Raw genomic sequence first — 20,789 nt, forward strand, 5'->3', positions numbered from 1 at the left:
CTTGGATTAGAAAACTTAAATATTAAAATTGGGAATTATGTGGTGGTGGAGAGAATTGGACCAAGTCGTGGTGGAAAGAAGAGATATTGACCCGGTGGTGGTGGCCTGATGGGATACATTGCAACTTGAGCTTTCACCCCCTCCAAACTACTAAAGTGCCACAAAAAAGTAGTTGTAAAAATCAATTGGATTAATTGTACAGTTTGAAAGGGTGTTTGCCGCCCACAACGCCACTTGTAAAGTACTTGCAAGGCCTAGGGCTCGGTTAGTGTGCAAATATGTTAAAATTAAATATTCATTAGTACTGCCGCTTAGTAATACAGTCTAGTGGTATTCATTTTCACTTATAAGTGTGAGGTTTTAGGTTGAATTCTTGCCAAAGGCGAATTTGAGCAACATTATTGCTAGTCCATTGTGAGACTAAGCTCACCCCCTCCCCTTAATGTAGAAATATCGTTTGCACAAAGAAAAAAAAATCATTCATTAGTACTTGAATGAAATAAAGGCATTTAGTTCTTGTACAAGCCCAAACTTATTTTAATTCCAAACATCTTTTTCATTTTTCTCCTCTCCTATTATCTGGTCTATAAATGAAGGAAGAACAATATCTTCCATTAAAAGAGATGAATGATGAAAAATTGATGAAGTTTATTTTATTTTCAAGGCACTAAGTCGTCATTAATTTTTGTTAAGAAATATTAATCTGATTAAGTGGATAATTGCCCATTCCACATAAAGAACACGTATTTCATAAAACTAATTAAGTGGATAAACTATTGCAACCGCATCTTTTGGTCTAACTAGTTATTCCTTACCTCGGACCCGTAAGGCGTCAATCATCAGTTCAAATCCGATAAGGGGCGTTGCATTTTTTCATAAATCATAAAACTCCGACAATAGTATTCATATTTGAAATGAGAATAAAAATATTGTATCCTTGGCAGCTAATCCTCTTGATAGTATGGTAGTGGAATCTAAATTAGCTATTTGATTTTGTCTTCAATCATAAAACTCTGATAGTAGTATTCATATTTGAAGTGCGAATAAAGATATTGTACGCTTAGCAACTAATCCTCTTGATAGCACGGTAGTAACATCTAAATGTACAAATGTTGTGGCCGGAGCAGGATCGTTTTGGTATCCCTTGCTAGGGCTTTATTCCATTCATTACTTATGCATATGAGATAAACCAGCACATGAACCAAAAGGGAAAACTCTATATAGTTTTCTTGTAAGTCATATCAATAACTATAGTGTATTGCGAATCCAAAATTTTCCACCAATAAACATTAATTTCAATGTTTAACATCATATCAATAAGAACTTGGATTAGAAAACTTAAATATTAAAATCGGGAATTATGTGGTGGTGGAGAGAATTGGACCAAGTGGTGGTGGAAAGAAAAGAGGTTGACCCGATGGTGGTGGCCTGATGGGATACATTCCAACTTGAGCTTTCACCCCCTCCAAACTACTAAAGTGCCACAAAAAAGTAGTTGTAAAAATCAATTGGGTTAATTGTACAGTTTGAAAGGGTGTTTGCCACCCACAATGCCACTTGTAAAGTACTTGCAAGGCCTAGGGCTCGGTTAGTGTGCAAATATGCTAAAATTAAATATTCATTAGTACTGCCACTTAGTAATACAGTCTAGTGGTATTCATTTTCACTTATAAGTGTGAGGTTTTAGATTGAATTCTTGCCAAAGGCGAATTTGAGCAACATTATTGCTATTCCATTGTGAGACTAAGCTCACCCCCTCCCCTTAACGTAGAAATATCGTTTGCACAAAGAAAAAAAACCATTCATTAGTACTTGAATGAAATAAAGGCATTTAGTTCTTGTACAAGCCCAAACTTATTTTAATACCAAACATCTTTTTCATTTTTCTCCCCTCCTATTAGCTGGTCTTTAAAAGAAAGAAGAACAATATCTTCCATTAAAAGGGATGAATGATGAAAAATTGATGAAGTTTATTTTATTTTATTTTATTTTCAAGGCACTAAGTCGTCGTTAATTTTTGTTAAGAAATATTAATCTTATTAAGTGGATAATTGCTCATTCCACATAAAGAACACGTATTTCATAAAACTAATTAAGTGGATAAACTATTGCAACCGTATCTTTTGGTCTAACTAGTTATTACTTACCTCGGACCCGTAAGGTGTCAATCATCGGTTCAAATCCGATAAGGGGCTTTGCATTTTTTCATAAATCATAAAACTCCGACAATAGTATTCATATTTGAAATGAGAATAAAAATATTGTATCCTTGGCAGCTAATCCTCTTGATAGTATGGTAGTGGCATCTAAATTTGCTATTTGATTTTGTCTTAAATCATAAAACTCTGACAGTAGTATTCATATTTGAAGTGCGAATAAAGATATTGTACGCTTAGCAACTAATCCTCTTGATAGCATGGTAGTAACATCTAAATGTACAAATGTTGTGGCCGGAGCAGGATCGGTCTGGTATCCCTTGCTAGGGCTTTATTGCATTCATTACTTGTGCATATGAGCTAAACCAGCACATGAACAAAAAAGGGAAAACTCTATATAGTTTTCTTGTAAGTCATATCAATATCTATAGTCTATTGCAAACAAAAATTTTCAACCAATACACATTAATTTCAATGTTTAACATCATATCAATAAGAACTTGGATTAGAAAACTTAAATATTAAAATCGGAAATTATGTGGTGGTGGAGAGAGTTGGACCAAGTGGTGGTCGAAAGAAGAGAGGTTGACCCGGTGATGGTGGCCTAATGGGATACTTTGCAACTTGAGCTTTCACCCCTTCCAAACTACTAAAGTGCCATAAAAAAGTAGTTGTAAAAATCGATTGGGTTTATTGTACGGTTTGAAAGGGTGTTTGCCACCCATAACGCCACTTGTAAAGTACTTGCATAGCCTAGGGCTCGGTTAGTGTTCAAATCACTGTTCTAAAAATCCCCGCCTAGCGCCGCCTAGGCGCTTAGCCCCAGCCCACCACCCCGATTAATGCCTAGGCCCCAACCCACCGCCTAGACTGCCTAGGCACCCGCCTAGCCCGCCTAGGCACCCGCCTAGACCCGCCTAGGTTGCAACTCACTTAGACAAAGAATACATAACTTTCATTTTGCATTTTGTTTTTTTCCAATAAATTGTAAGAGACTTGTTGCATAGTTGAATGAACAAACATTATATCCTTATTTCACATGTTTTCATTATGTTCCAATACTTCATGATATATATGCATTCTATTTTGTAGTTTATGATGAAATTATATATATTTCAAGTAGAAGCAGACACTTATTTACATGAAATATGATAGATTTACTTAAATCCCCCTAGTCCGCCTAGGCCCCGCCTAGCCGCCTAGGCGCCCGCCTAGCCGCCTAGGCGCCCGCCTAGCCGCCTAGGCGCTAGGCCCCAGCCCGCCGCCCGACTAGCGCCTAGCGACTTTTAGAACCTTGGTTCAAATATGCTGAAATTAAATATTCATTAGTACTGCCACTTAGTAATGCAATCTAGTGGTATTCTTTTTCACTTATAAGTGTGAGGTTTTAGATTGCATTCTTGCTAATGGCGATTTTGAGCAACATTATTGCTAGTCCATTGTGAGACTAAGCTCACCCCCTCCCTTTAATGTAGAAATATCGTTTGCACAAAGAAAGAAAAAACCATTCATTAGTACTTGAATGAAATAAAGGCATTTAGTTCTTGTACAAGCCCAAACTTATTTTAATTCCAAACATCTTGTTCATTTTTTCTCCCCTCCTATTAGCTTGTCTATAAATGAAGGAAGAACATTATCTTCCATTAAAAGAGATGAATGATGAAAAATTGATGAAGTTTATTTTATTTTATTTTATTTTCAAGGCACTATGTCGTCGTTAATTTTTGTTAAGAAATATTAATCTTACTAAGTGGATAATTGCTCATTCCACATAAAGAACACATATTTCATAAAACTAATTAAGTTGATAAACTATTGCAACAACATCTTTTGGTGTAACTAGTTATTCCTTACCTCGGACCCGTAAGGCGTCAACCATCGGTTAAAATTCGATAAGGGGCTTTGCTTTTTTTCATAAATCATAAAACTCCGGCAATAGTTTTCATATTTGAATTGCGAATAAAAATATTGTATCATTGGCAACTAATCCTCTTGATAGTATGGTAGTGGCATCTAAATTTGCAATTTGATTTTGTCTTAAATCATAAAACTTTGACAGTAGTATTCATATTTGAAGTAAGAATAAAGATATTGTACGCTTGGCAACTAATTCTCTTGATAGCACGGTAGTAACATCTAAATGTACAAATGTTGTGGCCGGAGCAGGATCGGTCTGGTATCCCTTGCTAGGGCTTTATTCCATTCATTACTTATGCATATGAGCTAAACCAGCACATGAACAAAAAAGGGAAAACTCTATATAGTTTTCTTGTAAGTCATATCAATAACTATAGTCTATTGCGAATCCAAAATGTTCATCCAATACACATTAATTTCAATGTTTAACATCATATCAATAAGAACTTGGATTAGAAAACTTAAATATTAAAATCGGGAATTATTTGGTGGAGGAGAGAGTTGGACCAAGTGGTGGTGGAAAGAAGAGAGGTTGACCCGGTGGTGGTGGCCTGATGGGATACATTGCAACATGAGCTTTCACCCCCTCCAAACTACTAAAGTGCCATAAAAAAGTAGTTGTAAAAATCAATTGGGTTAATTGTACAGTTTGAAAGGGTGTTTGCCGCCCACAACGCCACTTGTAAAGTACTTGCAAAGCCTAGGGCTCAGTTAGTGTTCAAATATGCTGAAATTAAATATTCATTAGTACTGCCACTTAGTACTTGAATGAAATAAAGGCATTTAGTTCTTGTACAAGCCTAAACTTATTTTAATTCCAAACATCTTGTTCATTTTTCTCCCCTCCTATTAGCTGGTCTATAAATGAAGGAAGAACAATATCTTCCATTAAAAGAGATGAATGATGAAAAATTGTTGAAGTTTATTTTATTTTATTTTATTTTATTTCCAAGGCATTAAGTCGTTGTTAATTTTTGTTAAGAAATATTAATCTAATTATGTGGATGACTGCTCATTCTACAAAAAGAACACGTATTTCATAAAACTAATTAAGTGGATAAACAATTGCAAACGCATCTTTTGGTGTAATTGGTTATTCCTTACCTTAGACCCATAAGGCGTAAGTCATCGGTTCAAATCCGATAAGGGGCTTTGATTTTTTCGTCAATAATAAAACTCCGGCAATAGTATTCATATTTGAAGTGCGAATAAAAATATTGTACCCTTGGCAACTAATCATCTTGATAGTACAGTAGTGGCATCTAAATGTGCAATTTTATTTTTTCATAAATCATAAAACTCCAATAGTAGTATTCATATTTGAAGTGCGAATAAAGGTATTGTACCCTTGGCAGATAATCCTTTTGATAGTACGATAGTAACATCTAAATGTGCAAATGTCATGGCCGGAGCAAGATCGGTCTGGTATCCCTTGATAGGGCTTTATTCCATTCATTACTTATGCATATGAGCTAAACCAGCACATGAACAAAGAAGGGAAAACTTTATATAGTTTTCTTATAGGTCATGTCAATAACTATAGTCTATTGCGAATCCAAAATTTTCATCCAATACACATTAATTTCAATGTTTAACATCATATCAATAAGAACTTGGATTAGAAAACTTAAATATTAAAATCGGGAATTATGTGGTGGTGGAGGGAGGTGGACCAAGTGGTGGTGGAAAGGAGAGAGCGCGTCCCGGTGGTGGTGGCCTGATGCCATAAAAAAAAGTAGTTGTAAAAATCGATTGGGTTAATTGTACAGTTCGAAAGGGTGTTTGTTGTCCACAATGCCACATGTAAAGTACTTGCTAAGCCTAGGGCTTGGTTAGTGTTCAAATCTGTTGAAATTAAATATTCATTAGTACTGCCACTTAGTAATACAGTCTAATGGTGTTCCGCTTCACTTATAAATAAGAGGTTTTAGATTCAAAACTTGTCAAAGGTGAATTTGAACAACATTATTACTAGTCCATTGTGAGGTTAAACTCATTCCCTCTCCTTAATGTAGATAATATCATTTTGCACAAGAAAAAAAAATAAACCATTCATTAGTACTTGAATGAAATAAAGGCATTTAGTTGTTGTCTAAGCCCAAACTTATTTTAATTCCAAACATCTTGTTCATTTTTCTCCCCTCCTATTAGCTGATCTATAAATTAAGAAAGAACATCATCTACCATTAAAAGAGACGAATGATGAAGATTTGATGAAGTTTTTTGTATTTTATTTTATTTTCAAGGCACTAAGTCGTTGTTAATTTTTGTTAAGAAATATTCATCTAATTAAGTGGATGACTGCTCATTCCACAAAATGAACACGTATTTCATAAAACTAATTAAGTGGATCAACCATTGCAACCGCATGCTTCTGAGTTTTGACTGCCTTATAAAATTTAGGTAATATTATTGCTAGCTCATAATGAGACTTACCATACTCCCTTACCCACAATGTAGGTAATATCGTTTGTTCAAATAAAATAAAATAAAATATATATATATATATAGGGAATTTTTATTGGCACTCCAAAATTCTCATTTTCCACTCCAAACTTTCTATATTTAGAAAGAAAAATACACTTTTGAGGAGTGTAGAATGAGATTTTTGGAGTGCCAATAACACTTCCCTATATATATATATATATATATAAATTAAGAGTAGGGTCGAGGTTGGACCTGTACTCTTTACTAATGTGTGTATATATATATATGATATAGCACTCTAAAGTACTCATTACTCACATCCATCACCTACTTGATATCTATATGGATAGAGTCATGAGAGTTGGTTCACTAGTCAGCTTTCTCCTATGCATTGCGTCTTTTACAGTTAGCTTATGCAAGGGGGACCTGTATGTGCCTTGCAAAGAACATGAGAGACAAGCACTCCTTCTGTTCAAGAAAGATCTTGATGATCCGTCAAATATGCTTTCCTCCTGGGGTGGTGCAAGCGATTGTTGTAACTGGATCGGTGTTGCCTGTGATAATTTAACCGGTCATGTCCATGAGCTCCACCTTGCTGGTAATTATGATCAAGAAACTGGTGAGGAACACGGTTTGGGTGGTAATGTAAATCCTTCTCTACTCAATTTAAAGCATCTCAGCTACTTGAACTTGAGCTACAATAATTTTGAAGGACTACAAATTCCTAGCTTTCTAGGTTCTCTTAAAGGTTTAAGATATCTTGACCTCTCGTATGCAGGGTTCAATGGAACCATTCCTCATCAGTTGGGGAATCTCTCGAGTCTGCGTTATCTCGACCTTTCTCACAACTTTGGTTCGATGGTCGAGAATCTCAAATGGCTCTCTGGTCTTTCTCTGTTGAAACATCTTGACATGAGTTTTGTAGATCTTACCAACGCATCTCATTGGTTACAAGCAAATACACTCCCTTCTCTGCTAGTCGAGTTACATTTGTCTAGTTGCGAACTTTATCACATACCAAGTGGTATTGCGAACTTGACAAGTCTTAAAGTTCTTTATCTGCACCGGAACCATTTCAACTCTACCATACCTAAATGGTTGTACGGTTTGGGCCATCTTGAGTTCCTCTTTCTTTCTCAGAATGCTTTCCATGGTGAAATTTCGAGTTCCCTTGGAAACTTGACAGCCCTTGTTGATCTTAAATTGCGTAGCAATCAGCTTGAAGGGGAAATCCCAAACTCATTGGGAAATCTTTGTAAGTTGACTGCTATTGATCTATCGTCGAACAATTTTTGGGGGAGGGTATCAGCAATCTTTGAAAGTTTGTCTCGATGTAGTTCTGGTCAAATATATTATTTAGATTTGTTGGATAATAATTTTTCAGGTCATTTATCTAATCAACTTGAAAGTTTCAAAAATTTACGTTATCTTTATCTTTCAAATAATTCAATATCGGGTCCCGTTCCAGTGTCTTTAGGAAATCTATCACTCTTAGAGGAGTTGGCCATTGATAACAATTCATTCGAGGGTGTTATCTCTGAAGTTCATTTTACTAATCTTACAAGATTGATTAACTTTTTTGCAAATGAGAACTCTTTGACTCTTAAAACCAGCCCAGACTGGCTTCCTCCTTTTCAACTTTCTATCTTGACTTTAAGTTCATTGCATCTGGACCCATCAGAGTTACCTGCGTGGCTCAAGAGTCAAAAACATTTGTCCGCTCTTAACATGTCCAATACAGGAATTTCAGGTACAATTCCGATTTGGTTTTGGAACATTTATTCGAATGGTGCATATTTTGTGGATCTCTCGCGTAATCAGTTGTCCGGCGAGGTTCCAAACATAGTTTCCGCCAACTGGCCAAAACAACAGCGTTTCGATCCCCAAGTTTCAGGAATCCTAATTGACTTAAGGTCTAACCAGTTCAATGGTTCATTGCCTCTTGTGTCTTCGGCAGTGTCTACACTTGATCTTTCCAATTCATCATTTTCGGGAACTCTCTCTCACTTACTTTGTGATAGGAGCGATGTACCTAAAAACCTTCTTGTTCTTCATCTTGGCAACAATCTCCTCACTGGAGAAATTCCTGATTGTCGGTTACATTGGCCAAACTTGACAGTTGTGAATTTAGAAGACAACAATTTGATGGGGAAAATTCCAAGCTCTATCGGGGACCTACTTTCCCTTCGATCTTTGCACTTGCGCAATAATAAGCTATCTGGAGAATTACCTGTGTCCCTACAAAACTGTGAGCAGTTGTTACTTCTTGACCTTGGTGGAAACAAGTTTGCTGGAAGCTTTCCAATATGGTTTGGCCAAAGCTTGGTAGTTCTTAGTCTTCGTTCAAATCAGTTCCATGGCGCCATTCCTTATAAGCTCTGTAGTCTCACAAATCTCCAAATCTTGGACCTTGCGCATAACAATATTTCGGGAACGATACCCAGATGTTTCCAAAATTTGTCATCCATGGCCAATACCTTTTCAAGCGAAGGACCTACCAGTATTCAATTCTTGGATGCTTCTTTTTTCGGTTTTGGTCTTTTTGGGGAGTCCTACACAGAGACTGCAGTTTTTGTGACCAAAGGAAGAGAAGTGAACTATAACACAATGCTTCGGTTGGTCGCTAGTTTGGACCTTTCCAACAACATGTTAACTGGAGAAATCCCGGAAGCACTGACCAGTCTCATTAGCTTACAAACGTTGAATTTATCCGATAATCTTCTGACTGGAAGAATCCCTTCCAAAATCGGTGATATGAGAATGTTAGAGTCGCTTGATTTGTCCGTGAACCAACTTTGTGGCGAAGTTTCTCCAAGCATCTCAAACTTGACATTTCTCAATTATCTGAATTTGTCCTATAACAATCTGATAGGGCAGATTCCGAAAGGCACTCAGCTTCAAAGCTTTGATATGTCTAGTTATGCTGGCAATAAACTTTGCGGACCTCCATTGGAAGAGTGTCACAGTACAAAAGAGGCCATGCCACCGGTAGGTGATGAGAAGCACGGAGAAGGTCATTTACTTGAAGATGGCGGGTTCTATCTGAGCTTGGGGCTTGGATTTGCATTTGGGTTTTGGATTGTTCTTGGTTCATTGTTGTCTAATTTGCCGTGGAGCAATGCACTTTCTCAGTTCCAAAATATTATTGTGAAGAAGCTCTATGTTGTAATCGTTAAACGTCATTAATTATTCTGTGCAGATAGAGGGAGTTTGTGTGGTTTGTTTCTACTTTTTTGCTATACAGATAGAATGTTACACTGTTGTATGCTTCTTTGTTTCTAAATCTGGCATGTTTGCACAAATATTTACAAGAACAAAAATGAATAAGTAACTGATTCCGATTCTCTTCTTTTTAACCAGGCCATTATGTTCCACAGTTTGCACATTATCTAATAAAAAACTGAAGTTCAACCTGAAAGCAATAGCAGTAAGCAAATGAGATCGAAGAAGTGAAATGACTTGGGAGTTAATGTTTTTGACTAAGATATCATGGCACTGAATTCAATGTTGACATTCACTTACCAGCAGAGTGCTTGTGTTATCATGGTACCGAATTCGACCTTCGAAATTCAAAGCGTATTGTATTTCAAACCAATAATGTACATCTACATATTCTCACTAGTTCTTACTTCTTATGATGCATATAAACATATCATTCTTAAATTCTTTGATTGGTGGACGCTAAAAAAATTTGTATGTATCAGTTTGAGTTGAAGCATGCTCAGTGTTTAAAATATTGGTATTGATAAAAATATCGATATGCAAATTTATGAAAATATCGATGGATATATTGATATAGATATCGTTGCCTTAGATACAAATGACGGAAATTTGCTAAAAAAACGTGGACATTTAAAATGAAGCTTTAGGAAAATATAATATGAAAGTTTGTCGATATTTTACCGATATATTGGAAATATCGACGAAATCTATCGCTTTTAGCCGAAATTTAAAAGTTTTTCATTATCTTGTGAAGTTTAGACTTCACATTCCCCTCCATATCTTTTCTTTAATTTTTTCAATATTTTCACAGAAATTAAATCGTATAGAAAAAAATTCACACACTGGGCACACCATATACTGTGTGAGGCAAGATATACGATCACCATTGGAAGATAAGGCAAGGCCTTTGCGATTTCCTAAAGAAAGTGATGCAGGACGAAGGAAATAAATATGGAATTTGTCAAAAGTCAGAATTATAGATTAACATACATCAATTCTCTTACTTGAATTCATAAACATAGAAATTTAGAATTTCCAAGTAGAAAAAAACTTGGAATTTGGGACTCTAACTCTCAAGTTTAAATTTCTTGAATAGGTGTTATTTCCAAATTTCTATACAACAACAACAACAACAAAGCCTTTTCCCACTAAGTGGGGTCGGCTATATGAATCCTAGAACGCCATTGCGCTCGGGTTTGTGTCATGTCCTCCGTTAGATCCAAGTAATCAAGTCTTTTCTTAGGGTCTCTTCCAAAGTTTTCCTAGGTCTTCCTCTACCCCTTCGGCCCTGAACTTCTGTCCCGTAGTCACATTTTCGAACCGGAGCGTCAGTAGGCCTTCTTTGCACATGTCCAAACCACCGGAACCGATTTTCTCTCATATTTCCTTCAATTTTGGCTACTCCTACTTTACCTTGGATATCCTCATTCCCAATCTTATCCTTTCTCGTGTGCCCATACATCCCACGAAGCATCCTCATCTCCGCTACACCCATTTTGTGTACGTGTTGATGCTTCACCGCCCAACATTCTGTGCCATACAACATCGTTGGCCTTATTACCGTCCTATAAAATTTTCCCTTGATCTTCAGTGGCCTACGACGATCACACAACACGCCGGATACACTCTTACACTTCATCCATCCAGCTTGTATTCTATGGTTGAGATCTCCATCTAATTCTCCGTTCTCTTGCAAGATAGATCCTAGGTAGCGAAAACGGTCACTTTTTGTGATCTTCGCCATATTGCTCCGGTCATTAGTGTGGATAAGTATATAAATGGATAGAGATAGGAAAGCAAACACAAGATGTACGTGGTTCACCCAGATTGGCTACGTCCACGGAATAGAGGAGTTCTCATTAATTGTGAAAGGTTTACACAAGTACATAGGTTCAAGCTCTCCTTTAGGGAGTACAAGTGAATGATTTAGTACAAATGACATTAGGAAATATTGTGGGAGAATGATCTCGTAACCACGAAACTTCTAAGTACCGGAGTGTGGTATCGTCTTGACTTTCCTTATCTGTCTCATAGGTAGATGTGGAATCTTCTCTGGAAGTACTCTTCCTCCATCCAGGGGTGGTATCTGTAACTGGTGGAGATGCACAAGGTAATGTATCAATGTCACTTGAAGCTTACTTTTAGTTTCAGGCTTGGTCAAGCGCGATACAAACCATGTAGTAGGAGTCCCCCAAGTCGCCGAGCTAGGGGATCTGCTGAAAGAGGTAACAGACAAGGTAAGCAATCAGAGCTCCGGCTGATTGTTCACATTCTCCCTATCTTGCAGGCAGCATGAAGGATAAAGAGAAGAAAAATGAGAAGAGATGATATGGGATACTTTTGCTTTTGAAGAAGTAACTTTCCACAGGCTTATTCTTGAACTGGGCTAGAGGGTTTTCTGGTTTCCTCCAAAGTATAAGGCCGACTGAAGAATTTGAGGGTCAAAACAAGTCCATCAAATCTAGAGTACGTTCGACCCTGCTGATATGGGATACTTTTGCTTTTGACAGAGTAGTGGATGTATCGGCACGTGTGCTGTTACGCTTGTCTCCACATGCTTCCTTGTATCCTTCTCACTTGCCCTATCTGTTCCTCAGGCAGATGCGGTATCTTCCCTGGAAGCATAAGATGTTGAAGATGAGTACTCGAGAGCAATGCCAGGGTAGGGGGTTCCAGGCAGTCAGTTCCTGGCTGGAAGCTTGATTCCAAGTGCTGACTGATTGCTCTCTTTCTCCTTGTCTTGCAGGTAAGAACAAGGCCAAAGGAAAAGACAGGGAAAAAGCATGATATGGGATACTCTTGCTTTTAACCCTGATGATATGAGATATTCTTGCTCTAGTATAGCTTGTTTACAGAGGTATTATCGGGGGGAAAGAAAGCTGAATATTTCGAAAGGCTTCGTTGGGAGTGCCCTCTCAGATAAGAGGAAGGGTTGAGCATTTTTGCAGGTCTGCCTGTCCGTTGGGGATGGAGGTCGACATATATAGGAGTCTCCCTAACATCAAGTAATAATGCTATTCCTTTACCCTGCTTGGTCATAGCACGGTAGTGGGAGCTGCCAGCTTCACAAGTTTTAACTCTGTCAGAGCACTTTGAAAAAGTGGTCTGTGGTATCTGGAAAGCTGATGTTGCGTGTGAAGATTATAGACAAGCTTTATCCAAGGAGATCCGGCTCTTGAAGTTGGGAAAGTGGTGCCTCTTCGGTTTTCGAACAAGCAATCATGTCGGGGATCTGGCTCTCGAGATTCGGAGAACGATGCCTCTTCGATTTTTGAGAAAGCAATCATGCTGGGGGTGTGGCTCTCGAGATTCGGAGAGCGGTGTCTTCGATTTTTGAGAAAGTAATCATGTTGGGAGTCTGGCTCTCGAGATTCGGAGGGCGGTGCCTCTTCGATTTTGGAGCAAGCAATCTTGTTGGGAGTGTTTTCTCGAATATGAGTAAAGGTTGGGCATGTTTGCTAGTCTACCTTGCCACGAAGCACAGAGGTTGACACGCAGGGACTTTCCAATTATCCAGCAGTGGTACTGTTCCTTTACCCTCTCTTCGATTTTTGAGAAAGTAATCATGTTAGGAGTCTGGCTCTCGAGATTCGGAGGGCGGTGCCTCTTCGATTTTGGAGCAAGCAATCTTGTTGGGGGTGTTTTCTCGAATGTGAGTAAAGGTTGGGCATGTTTGCTAGTCTACCTTGCCACGAAGCACAGAGGTTGACACACAGGGACTTTCAAATTATCCAGCAGTGGTACTGTTCCTTTACCCTCTCTTCGATTTTTGAGAAAGTAATCATGTTGGGAGTCTGGCTCTCGAGATTCGGAGGGCGATGCCTCTTCGATTTTGGGGCAAGCAATCTTGTTGGGAGTGTTTTCTCGAATGTGAGTAAAGGTTGGGCATGTTTGCTAGTCTACCTTGCCATGAAGCACAGAGGTTGACACACCGAGACTTTCCAATTATCCAGCAGTGGTACTGTTCCTTTACCCTTGTGGGTAATAATATGGTAGCTAGGCCTTCAAAATTTATGTGTCTAAACTTTGTTAGTGTTGTTTCTTTGCTATTCTTTTACCCTTCTTGGTCAGAGCGATGTAGTGAGAGTTGCAAGCTTCACGTGTCTCGACTTTGTCAGAGAACTTTGGCAAAGTTATATGTGGTACTCATGAGCTACTGTTGCGTGTGGGAAGTGGGTGATTGAACAGTACGATTCATGTGCTTTCTACTTCGCCAGAAATCTTCGACAGAATGCCCATAATTTCCGCAAAGCTGAGTGTGCGTGTGACAGGTGCTGACAAGGCTGGAAAAGTAGTCTCAACTTTGTCAGAGAACTTTGGCAAAGTTATATGTGGTACCCATGAGCTACTGTTGCGTGTGGGAAGTGGATGATTGAACAGTACGATTCATGTGCTTTCTACTTCGCCAGAAATCTTCGACAGAATGCCCATAATTTCCGCAAAGCTGAATGTGCGTGTGACAGGTGCTGACAAGGTTGGAAAAGTTGGTGCCTCTTCGATTTCTGAGATCGGCCCTCGTGGTCTCTGAGCAGCCCAGCTTTTGAGAAAGCAAACCTCTTCGATTTCTGAGATCGGCCCTCGTGGTCTCTGGGCAGCCCAGCTTTTGAGAAAGCAAACCTCTTCGATTTCTGAGATCGACCTTCGTGGTCTTTGAGCAGCCCAGCTTTTGAGAAAGCAAACGCCTCTTCGATTTCTGACATCGACCCTCGTGGTCTCTGAGCAGCCCAGCTTTTGAGAAAGCAAACGCCTCTTCGATTTCTGAAGCTTCGTCGAGTGCAGATTTTTATAGAGGCTGACATTAAGTTCCAAAGCACACTTGAATATCCACCAGTAGAAGCTTCATTCTTGCACTTCTAAGATCTTGATTTGTCCGACCTCTTCTCTCTTCTACACCTTTGAAAATGTCTGGCCCCTCCGACCGTCGTTTTGACTTGAACCTTGTTGAAGAGGCAGCCCCGCCTTCTCCAGACAACATATGGCGCCCATCCTTCGTCTCCCCTACTGGTCCTCTTACCGTTGGGGATTCCGTGATGAAGAATGATATGACCGCTGCGGTAGTGGCCAGGAACCTTCTCACTCCCAAAGATAACAGACTACTTTCCAAACGGTCTGATGAGTTGGCTGTTAAGGATTCTCTGGCTCTTAGTGTTCAGTGTGCAGGTTCTGTGTCTAATATGGCCCAACGCCTATTTGCTCGAACCCGCCAAGTTGAATCAGTGGCGGCTGAAGTGATGAGTCTCAAACAGGAGATTAGAGGGCTCAAGCATGAGAATAAACAGTTGCACCGGCTCGCACATGACTATGCTACAAACATGAAGAGGAAGCTTGACCAGATGAAGGAATCTGATGGTCAGGTTTTACTTGATCATCAAAGATTTGTGGGTTTGTTCCAAAGGCATTTATTGCCTTCGTCTTCTGGGGCTGTGCCGCGTAATGAAGCTCCAAATGATCAACCTCTGATGCCTCCTCCTTCTAGGGTTCTGTCCAGTACTGAGGCTCCGAATGATCCCCCTCCGGTGCCTTCTCTTTCTGGGGCTCTACCGACTGCCGAGACTTCTCCTAAGCAACCTTTGTGAAGGCTCCCTCTTGTTTGTTTATTTTGACTTAAGTATATGTACATATTTGTAATTTATCGGGGATATCAATAAATAAGTTTTCCTTCATTTCAACGTATTGTGTTAAATCACCAAAGCCTTCTTCGCTAAGTTCTTTGAATTTTCTTTTGTTGAAGCTTGTATGTTGGAGCTTTGTGAGTGGAGCATGTAGGTTGAGGTAGTGTTCCCTTAATTTCCCGAGCGAGGACAACTTCTCGGTTGGAGACTTGGAAAATCCAAGTCACTGAGTGGGATCGGCTATATGAATCTTAGAACGCCATTGTGTTCTGTCCTGTGTCATGTCCTCCGTTAGATCCAAGTACTCTAAGTCTTTTCATAGGGTCTCTCTCAAAGTTTTCCTGGGTCTTCCTCTACCCCTTCGGCCCTGAACCTCTGTCCCATAGTCGCATCTTCTAATCGGAGTGAGAATTTAAAAACAAAAAATTCCATTGTATTTTTTTAGGTTAACAAACAAGAAAATTTACAAATTCTAGAAAATAAAGTTCCGTCATTTCTATTTCTGTCATTTTGAAATTTTTTAGTAATCTTAAATTTTCTCATTTTATTTTCTTGTGTTTTAGAAAGTGTAATTTAGTAGTGAAATAAGAGAGGGATTGTGGTATTACTAAATTTGGATATCTGGGTTTGTTTTCTAATTAAAAATTAATGTGAGGTTATAGTGTTATTTGTTTTTGTGAGCATTACCAAATGAATTATTGGTTTTTCGAGATTGCATCACGGATTAATCAAACGAAGTTTTTGTTAGTCCCTTGCTTGTCCTTGTTTTTAGGGTTGCGTGAAAATACCTGTAGGTTGGTTCATTGGAACTGATTGTTTTGGTTTTGGCACAATCTGAAATTTTATTTGGTAGCATGCGATACTAATAACCCACACTATTTTTGAAACTGAACCAAAATAATCCACCCTAAACTAACAAAATAATAGTTGCATGTGCATAAGACACGAACAGTACAACACATTCATTTAGCAGCAAAGTTGACGAAAACCTGGTACATTTGAAGGTAATGCAAACAAACAATACGTGCTAGTTCCAACTGTGTAGAGATCTGCTCGCTCGTGAGGCTAGAGCGACCGCCTTTGCTCTAGTATCCGTCATCACCCAGTCTCTCTCCGCACGTCGCCGATGCTGCCTTGCATTTTTGGCTCTCTTGGGGGCTAACCGAGTATCCCTTTCCTCAAATGCACGTCTAAACTTTTCAGCCACAGACAACTCCTCGGGGCTGGAAAGAGATGAAGGTATTGCCTTTGGTGTAAAACCACGCACCGCCCATGTTTTGGGATCAATATCCTTGACAACAGAATCATCCAATTGGATGTCTGGGAATGCCTCCTTGGGAACTTGGGTTCCACTGAATCCGAAGGGTGATGGCTTTGGATTTACTGTAATGCGCAGGCATTCGGTGGCAAATCCCTCAAGAGAATCATTATCAATCTTTGGCTGCAAAACATGAAAGGAGGAATTAAAACATCACAAGGCAGGAACAGATAAAGAAGCAGAAAGTGATTCTCCTACTTGTTTCTCTAGGGGCATAATAATTGAATAGTCATAGCCGACCACAAACTCGTGCACCGCTTGCGGACCCAACTAATTACTAGTAGGGGCTGTAGCCCCCTATTAAATTTCCTTTAGGTTATTCAATCTTCCATATACATCTAAGCTTTCCAACTAATTACTAGTAGGGGCTGTAGCCCCCTATTAAATTTCCTTTAGGTTATTCAATCTTCCATATACATCTAAGCTTTCCTTGTGACACTGTTTTACACATCCCTACTCTTACTATTGCCAACATGCTACCATTCGAAGCCCAAAGATGGAATCCATTTTTTCTTTTTAATCTTTTCCAACTTTTCGGATAAGTTCACACAGAGAACCAAAAAATGTGTCCATTCTATTCATGGCATCGGGCATGGGATCACAACCTGTCTCGTTACAAGTTATCATTTGGTAATGCAAAGCATGTATGCATATGACAATAAAGGGAAAGTCAAGAAGACAGTCAAGCATTCTACTACGTAGGGAAGAGATGAAGCAACTTCATCATAACATAGTGGTGACAAAAGATCAAAGAAATTAATCATTGATGAAGAATAGTATCATAAAAGGACATGTTAAGTACATACCCATACAAGCCAACGCAATGACTCTGCACCATTCACAATTTCTGCAGTATTCAGTTCTTCCCAGGAATCTCCCTCTACATCATTCAACTTCGGTTTAAATACATCCAAGCACCTGCGTGCAGTGTGGTCACTCCTAGGGCTCCCTCTGCAATTCATAGCCTGTTATGAAGTTACTGGTAGTCAAACACAATATTACGGGCCACTAAAAGCACAAGGGGTGGAACAAAAAAGTAAAAGATTACTTGGCCTATACTAATTTTATTTTAGTGGAGACAATTTCATATGATGATTACGAAGCAAAGGAATATGATTTTAGAAGCACCTTGGAGATATACTAGACAACTTCATATCTTATTATGATCAAATTGTTATTAATTCATTCCACAAGGTCAAGGTACAACTAAATTTTTCTACTTCGCAGTTAGAAAATTGAAAGTCAGTCACATTAACAACAAAGGAAAGATAGAAAAAAGCAACCGGGTTCAAATTCACTCAGGTGTTCGTATATCAATAAAACTTCTAATGTATAACAATGTCTTCTGGTTACAGAATCATTTCAATTCCAAAAGCTCTAATCAAGACCATGGCAAAGATTGATGCGCATATAGAAACTTGTAATGAAGTTTAAATATTTTTTTATGTTAAGGAAAGGTGTTTACCCGCATCTCAAAGTCTCCAATGATTGGCAACGCTGCACAAGTTCAGAAACTCCAGCAGCAGTGATTTTGTCACACCGGCTGCAGAAGAAATGTATCAGTACAACCACAAAGTTTCTTCAGACAAAACAGACTAGAGAGTTTGAAACCAAAACACATGTTGATTCCTTAAGTATTAGCCAATCGCTACTCAGGTGATTGAAACAAATATTAACTAAGACCAACAATTTATATAAATTTGTGCCTCAAGGTTATTATAAACTTAAATACAGTTACAAAGTATCACACTTCACGGATTGGATATCGAAACTAAGACCAACAATCATCCGATTTCCGTTAAAACATTTCATCTTCTCCATGTTCAAAGTATGTTGGTGTCACTCAAATATCTTATTTAATCCGCAGTTAAGCCGATACACGATATTATCACACTGAGCATCCGTACCTAATATCAACAGCTTGAAGTGACCCACATATCTCGGCCACTTTTGCTAACCCGAAATCCGAAACATCTGATGCCGAAAGGTCAAGACTTTTCCATGTATGATCAGCCAAAGAGACAATAACATCGTCGTCGAGTAACTTTCTTCTTCTGGCAATTGCCACCAGTGCCACCTACCATATCAGAAATTGCAAAAATCTTGAGATTCAGAACCAGCAAATGTTAATTAGCTTCACATGTAAACAAAAACCCATCCACAACAAAGAAACCCATCACAGTTTTTTACCAAAAGAAATCAAATTTACAGAAAAAAGTGGGTTTTGCTAATAAGGATAGAGAATAACCTTTATATCCGGCGGAAAGTTAAATGCAATCTCGGCCAAGTCGGGAATGATATCCTCCAAATGCCTGCCGACGATTCCGATACACAAACTTTGTAAACTCGGAGGAGTCTTGGCCCTTTCAAGCTGTGTTCCTGCCATGGATGTTTCAATTAAGCTCACAAATCGTGTATATATATACATACATACACATATATCTGTACGTGTGTAAGTATCTGAAACAAATTCAACTTTGGGACGTACTGGAGGATTGGATTTGAGGGATTTGGGGGCTGGGATTGGATTTGGAAATCAAATCCAACTTGTTCAAAGAATTCGTAATCGAAGCGATGGCTCTTCCTTTTTCCATCAAAATCGAAAATCAAAGACTTTCTTCCCCGACTTTCAAAATCAAAACCAAAACCCCTAAATCTAAAAGCCGCATGACACTATTTTCCCGACTTTTCCGATTTTACAAAAAGAAAGGAGAGAGAGTTAGGCATCAAATTTGAAGGTAGAATTAAGCTTTAATCAATATATTAATTCGATATAAATTGACATATGTTGTCATTTTATTAGATTAGAAATATGATTGTGTAAATTTTAATAGATGTAATAATGTATTTTATATTTATATTATGAATAGATTAACTATTAAATGTTATAATCCTAAACGGTAAGGAATTAACATTTTCTACTATTATAAATAAGAGTAAATTGTACAAATGGTCCCTCAACTTTAATCAAATTGGAGCAATGGTCCCTCAACTAAAAATCCATTACCATTGGTCCCTCAACTTATCAAAATGTGTAGCTATAGTTATTTTCATCAATTTTGTCAAAATTTTGTCAAAATAAGCTATGTTGAAATGACCATTTATATAATTAGGGTCCCTCAACTCATCAAAGTGTATAATTATGGTTCTTTTCGTCAACTATGTCAAAAAATTTGTCAAAACGAGTTATATTGTAAGGACCATTGCTACAATTGGATTAAAGTTAGAGGACCATTTCTCCACTTGAATTAAAGTTCAGGGACCAATGGTAATGGATTTTTAGTTGAGGGACCATAGCTGCACGTTTTGATAAGTTGAGGGACCAAAGGTAATGGATTTTTAGTTGAGGGACCATTGCTCCAATTGAGTTAAAGTTAAGGGACCATAGCTACAATTTACTCTATAAATAAAGGTACAATAAGTGGAATAGAATACACCCACAATTATACATCTCTCTCTTCTCTCTATTATTGCCGCAGATTCCCTCTCTCTATGACCTCCATAATTGTTTAGTAAATTATACATACCCACAATTATACATCTCTCTCTTCTCTCTATTATTGCCGCACCTTCCCTCTTTCTATGACCTCCATAATTGTTTAGTAAATTATACCTACAACACGTTATCAGCACACTCTTGACGTTGCGCTAAAGAGAATTTGATCTTCAATCAGAGGAGTATTACGTTTTAATCATTCTTATTATGATTAATTTATTATTTTGAATTGATCTACATGCTATTGATTCAATTTAATTTTTCTGTGTTGAACATGATACAACGCATTTGAAGATGCAATTCCGGGATATGTATAAGCCTAATTCAATACTCGAATTGCGTTGTAATTTTTGTATACTTTATAGTTGCATCTAACCTTCTCGTTAGATTGTCTACGTGTTCTCAATAGGAATCAAGTCATTCGTAGTTCACCATTTTCACTACACTCGAATATTCCTCACATAAACCGCCATGTCTCAACATAATACACAATTCAGCCGAGCAGCATCTCAAAGAGTAATCGATGAAGCGCAATAATAATCCATAGCCATTATGGTCAATGGTCTATCATAATCATAATAATTACATCCAACATCATCCAATAATCACACCAAATAATAACACGTACAACACACTGAAAT

The 20,789-nt window shown here is 38.2% G+C and overlaps 2 protein-coding genes across 2 annotated transcripts; one reads left to right on the forward strand and one right to left on the reverse strand.

Moving 5' to 3' along the window:
• Positions 1-6,842: 6,842 nt before the first annotated feature.
• Positions 6,843-9,918, forward strand: LOC103402536 (receptor-like protein EIX1). The gene has a single exon (XM_008341283.4). The coding sequence runs from the start codon at positions 6,843-6,845 to the stop codon at positions 9,684-9,686; it is 2,844 nt and encodes a 947-aa protein (XP_008339505.2). The 3' UTR covers positions 9,687-9,918.
• A 6,354-nt stretch (positions 9,919-16,272) lies between these two features.
• LOC103422975 (uncharacterized) lies at positions 16,273-19,458 on the reverse strand. Its single transcript, XM_008361043.4, has 6 exons — positions 19,141-19,458; positions 18,901-19,031; positions 18,560-18,729; positions 18,118-18,195; positions 17,459-17,603; positions 16,273-16,775 (listed from the first exon to the last, which is right to left on the reverse strand). The coding sequence occupies exons 1-6, from the start codon at positions 19,244-19,246 to the stop codon at positions 16,362-16,364; spliced, it is 1,044 nt and encodes a 347-aa protein (XP_008359265.2). The 5' UTR covers positions 19,247-19,458; the 3' UTR covers positions 16,273-16,361.
• Between the last annotated feature and the right edge of the window lie 1,331 nt (positions 19,459-20,789).

Source organism: Malus domestica, chromosome 11 (genome assembly GCF_042453785.1).
Source record: "Malus domestica chromosome 11, GDT2T_hap1".
NCBI classification, from domain to species: domain Eukaryota; kingdom Viridiplantae; phylum Streptophyta; class Magnoliopsida; order Rosales; family Rosaceae; genus Malus; species Malus domestica.

Excerpts from the sequence above, each read along its gene's own strand:
- LOC103402536 (XM_008341283.4), top strand. The coding sequence starts at position 6,843 with ATGGATAGAGTCATGAGAGTTGGTTCACTAGTCAGCTTTCTCCTATGC.
- LOC103422975 (XM_008361043.4), bottom strand. The coding sequence starts at position 19,246 with ATGGAAAAAGGAAGAGCCATCGCTTCGATTACGAATTCTTTGAACAAG. Across the intron at positions 18,196-18,559 it reads CTTCAAGCTGTTGATATTAG|CCGGTGTGACAAAATCACTG; the intron begins GTACGGATGCTC and ends TTTCTTCTGCAG. Across the intron at positions 16,776-17,458 it reads CATTGCGTTGGCTTGTATGG|CCAAAGATTGATAATGATTC; the intron begins GTATGTACTTAA and ends CATGTTTTGCAG.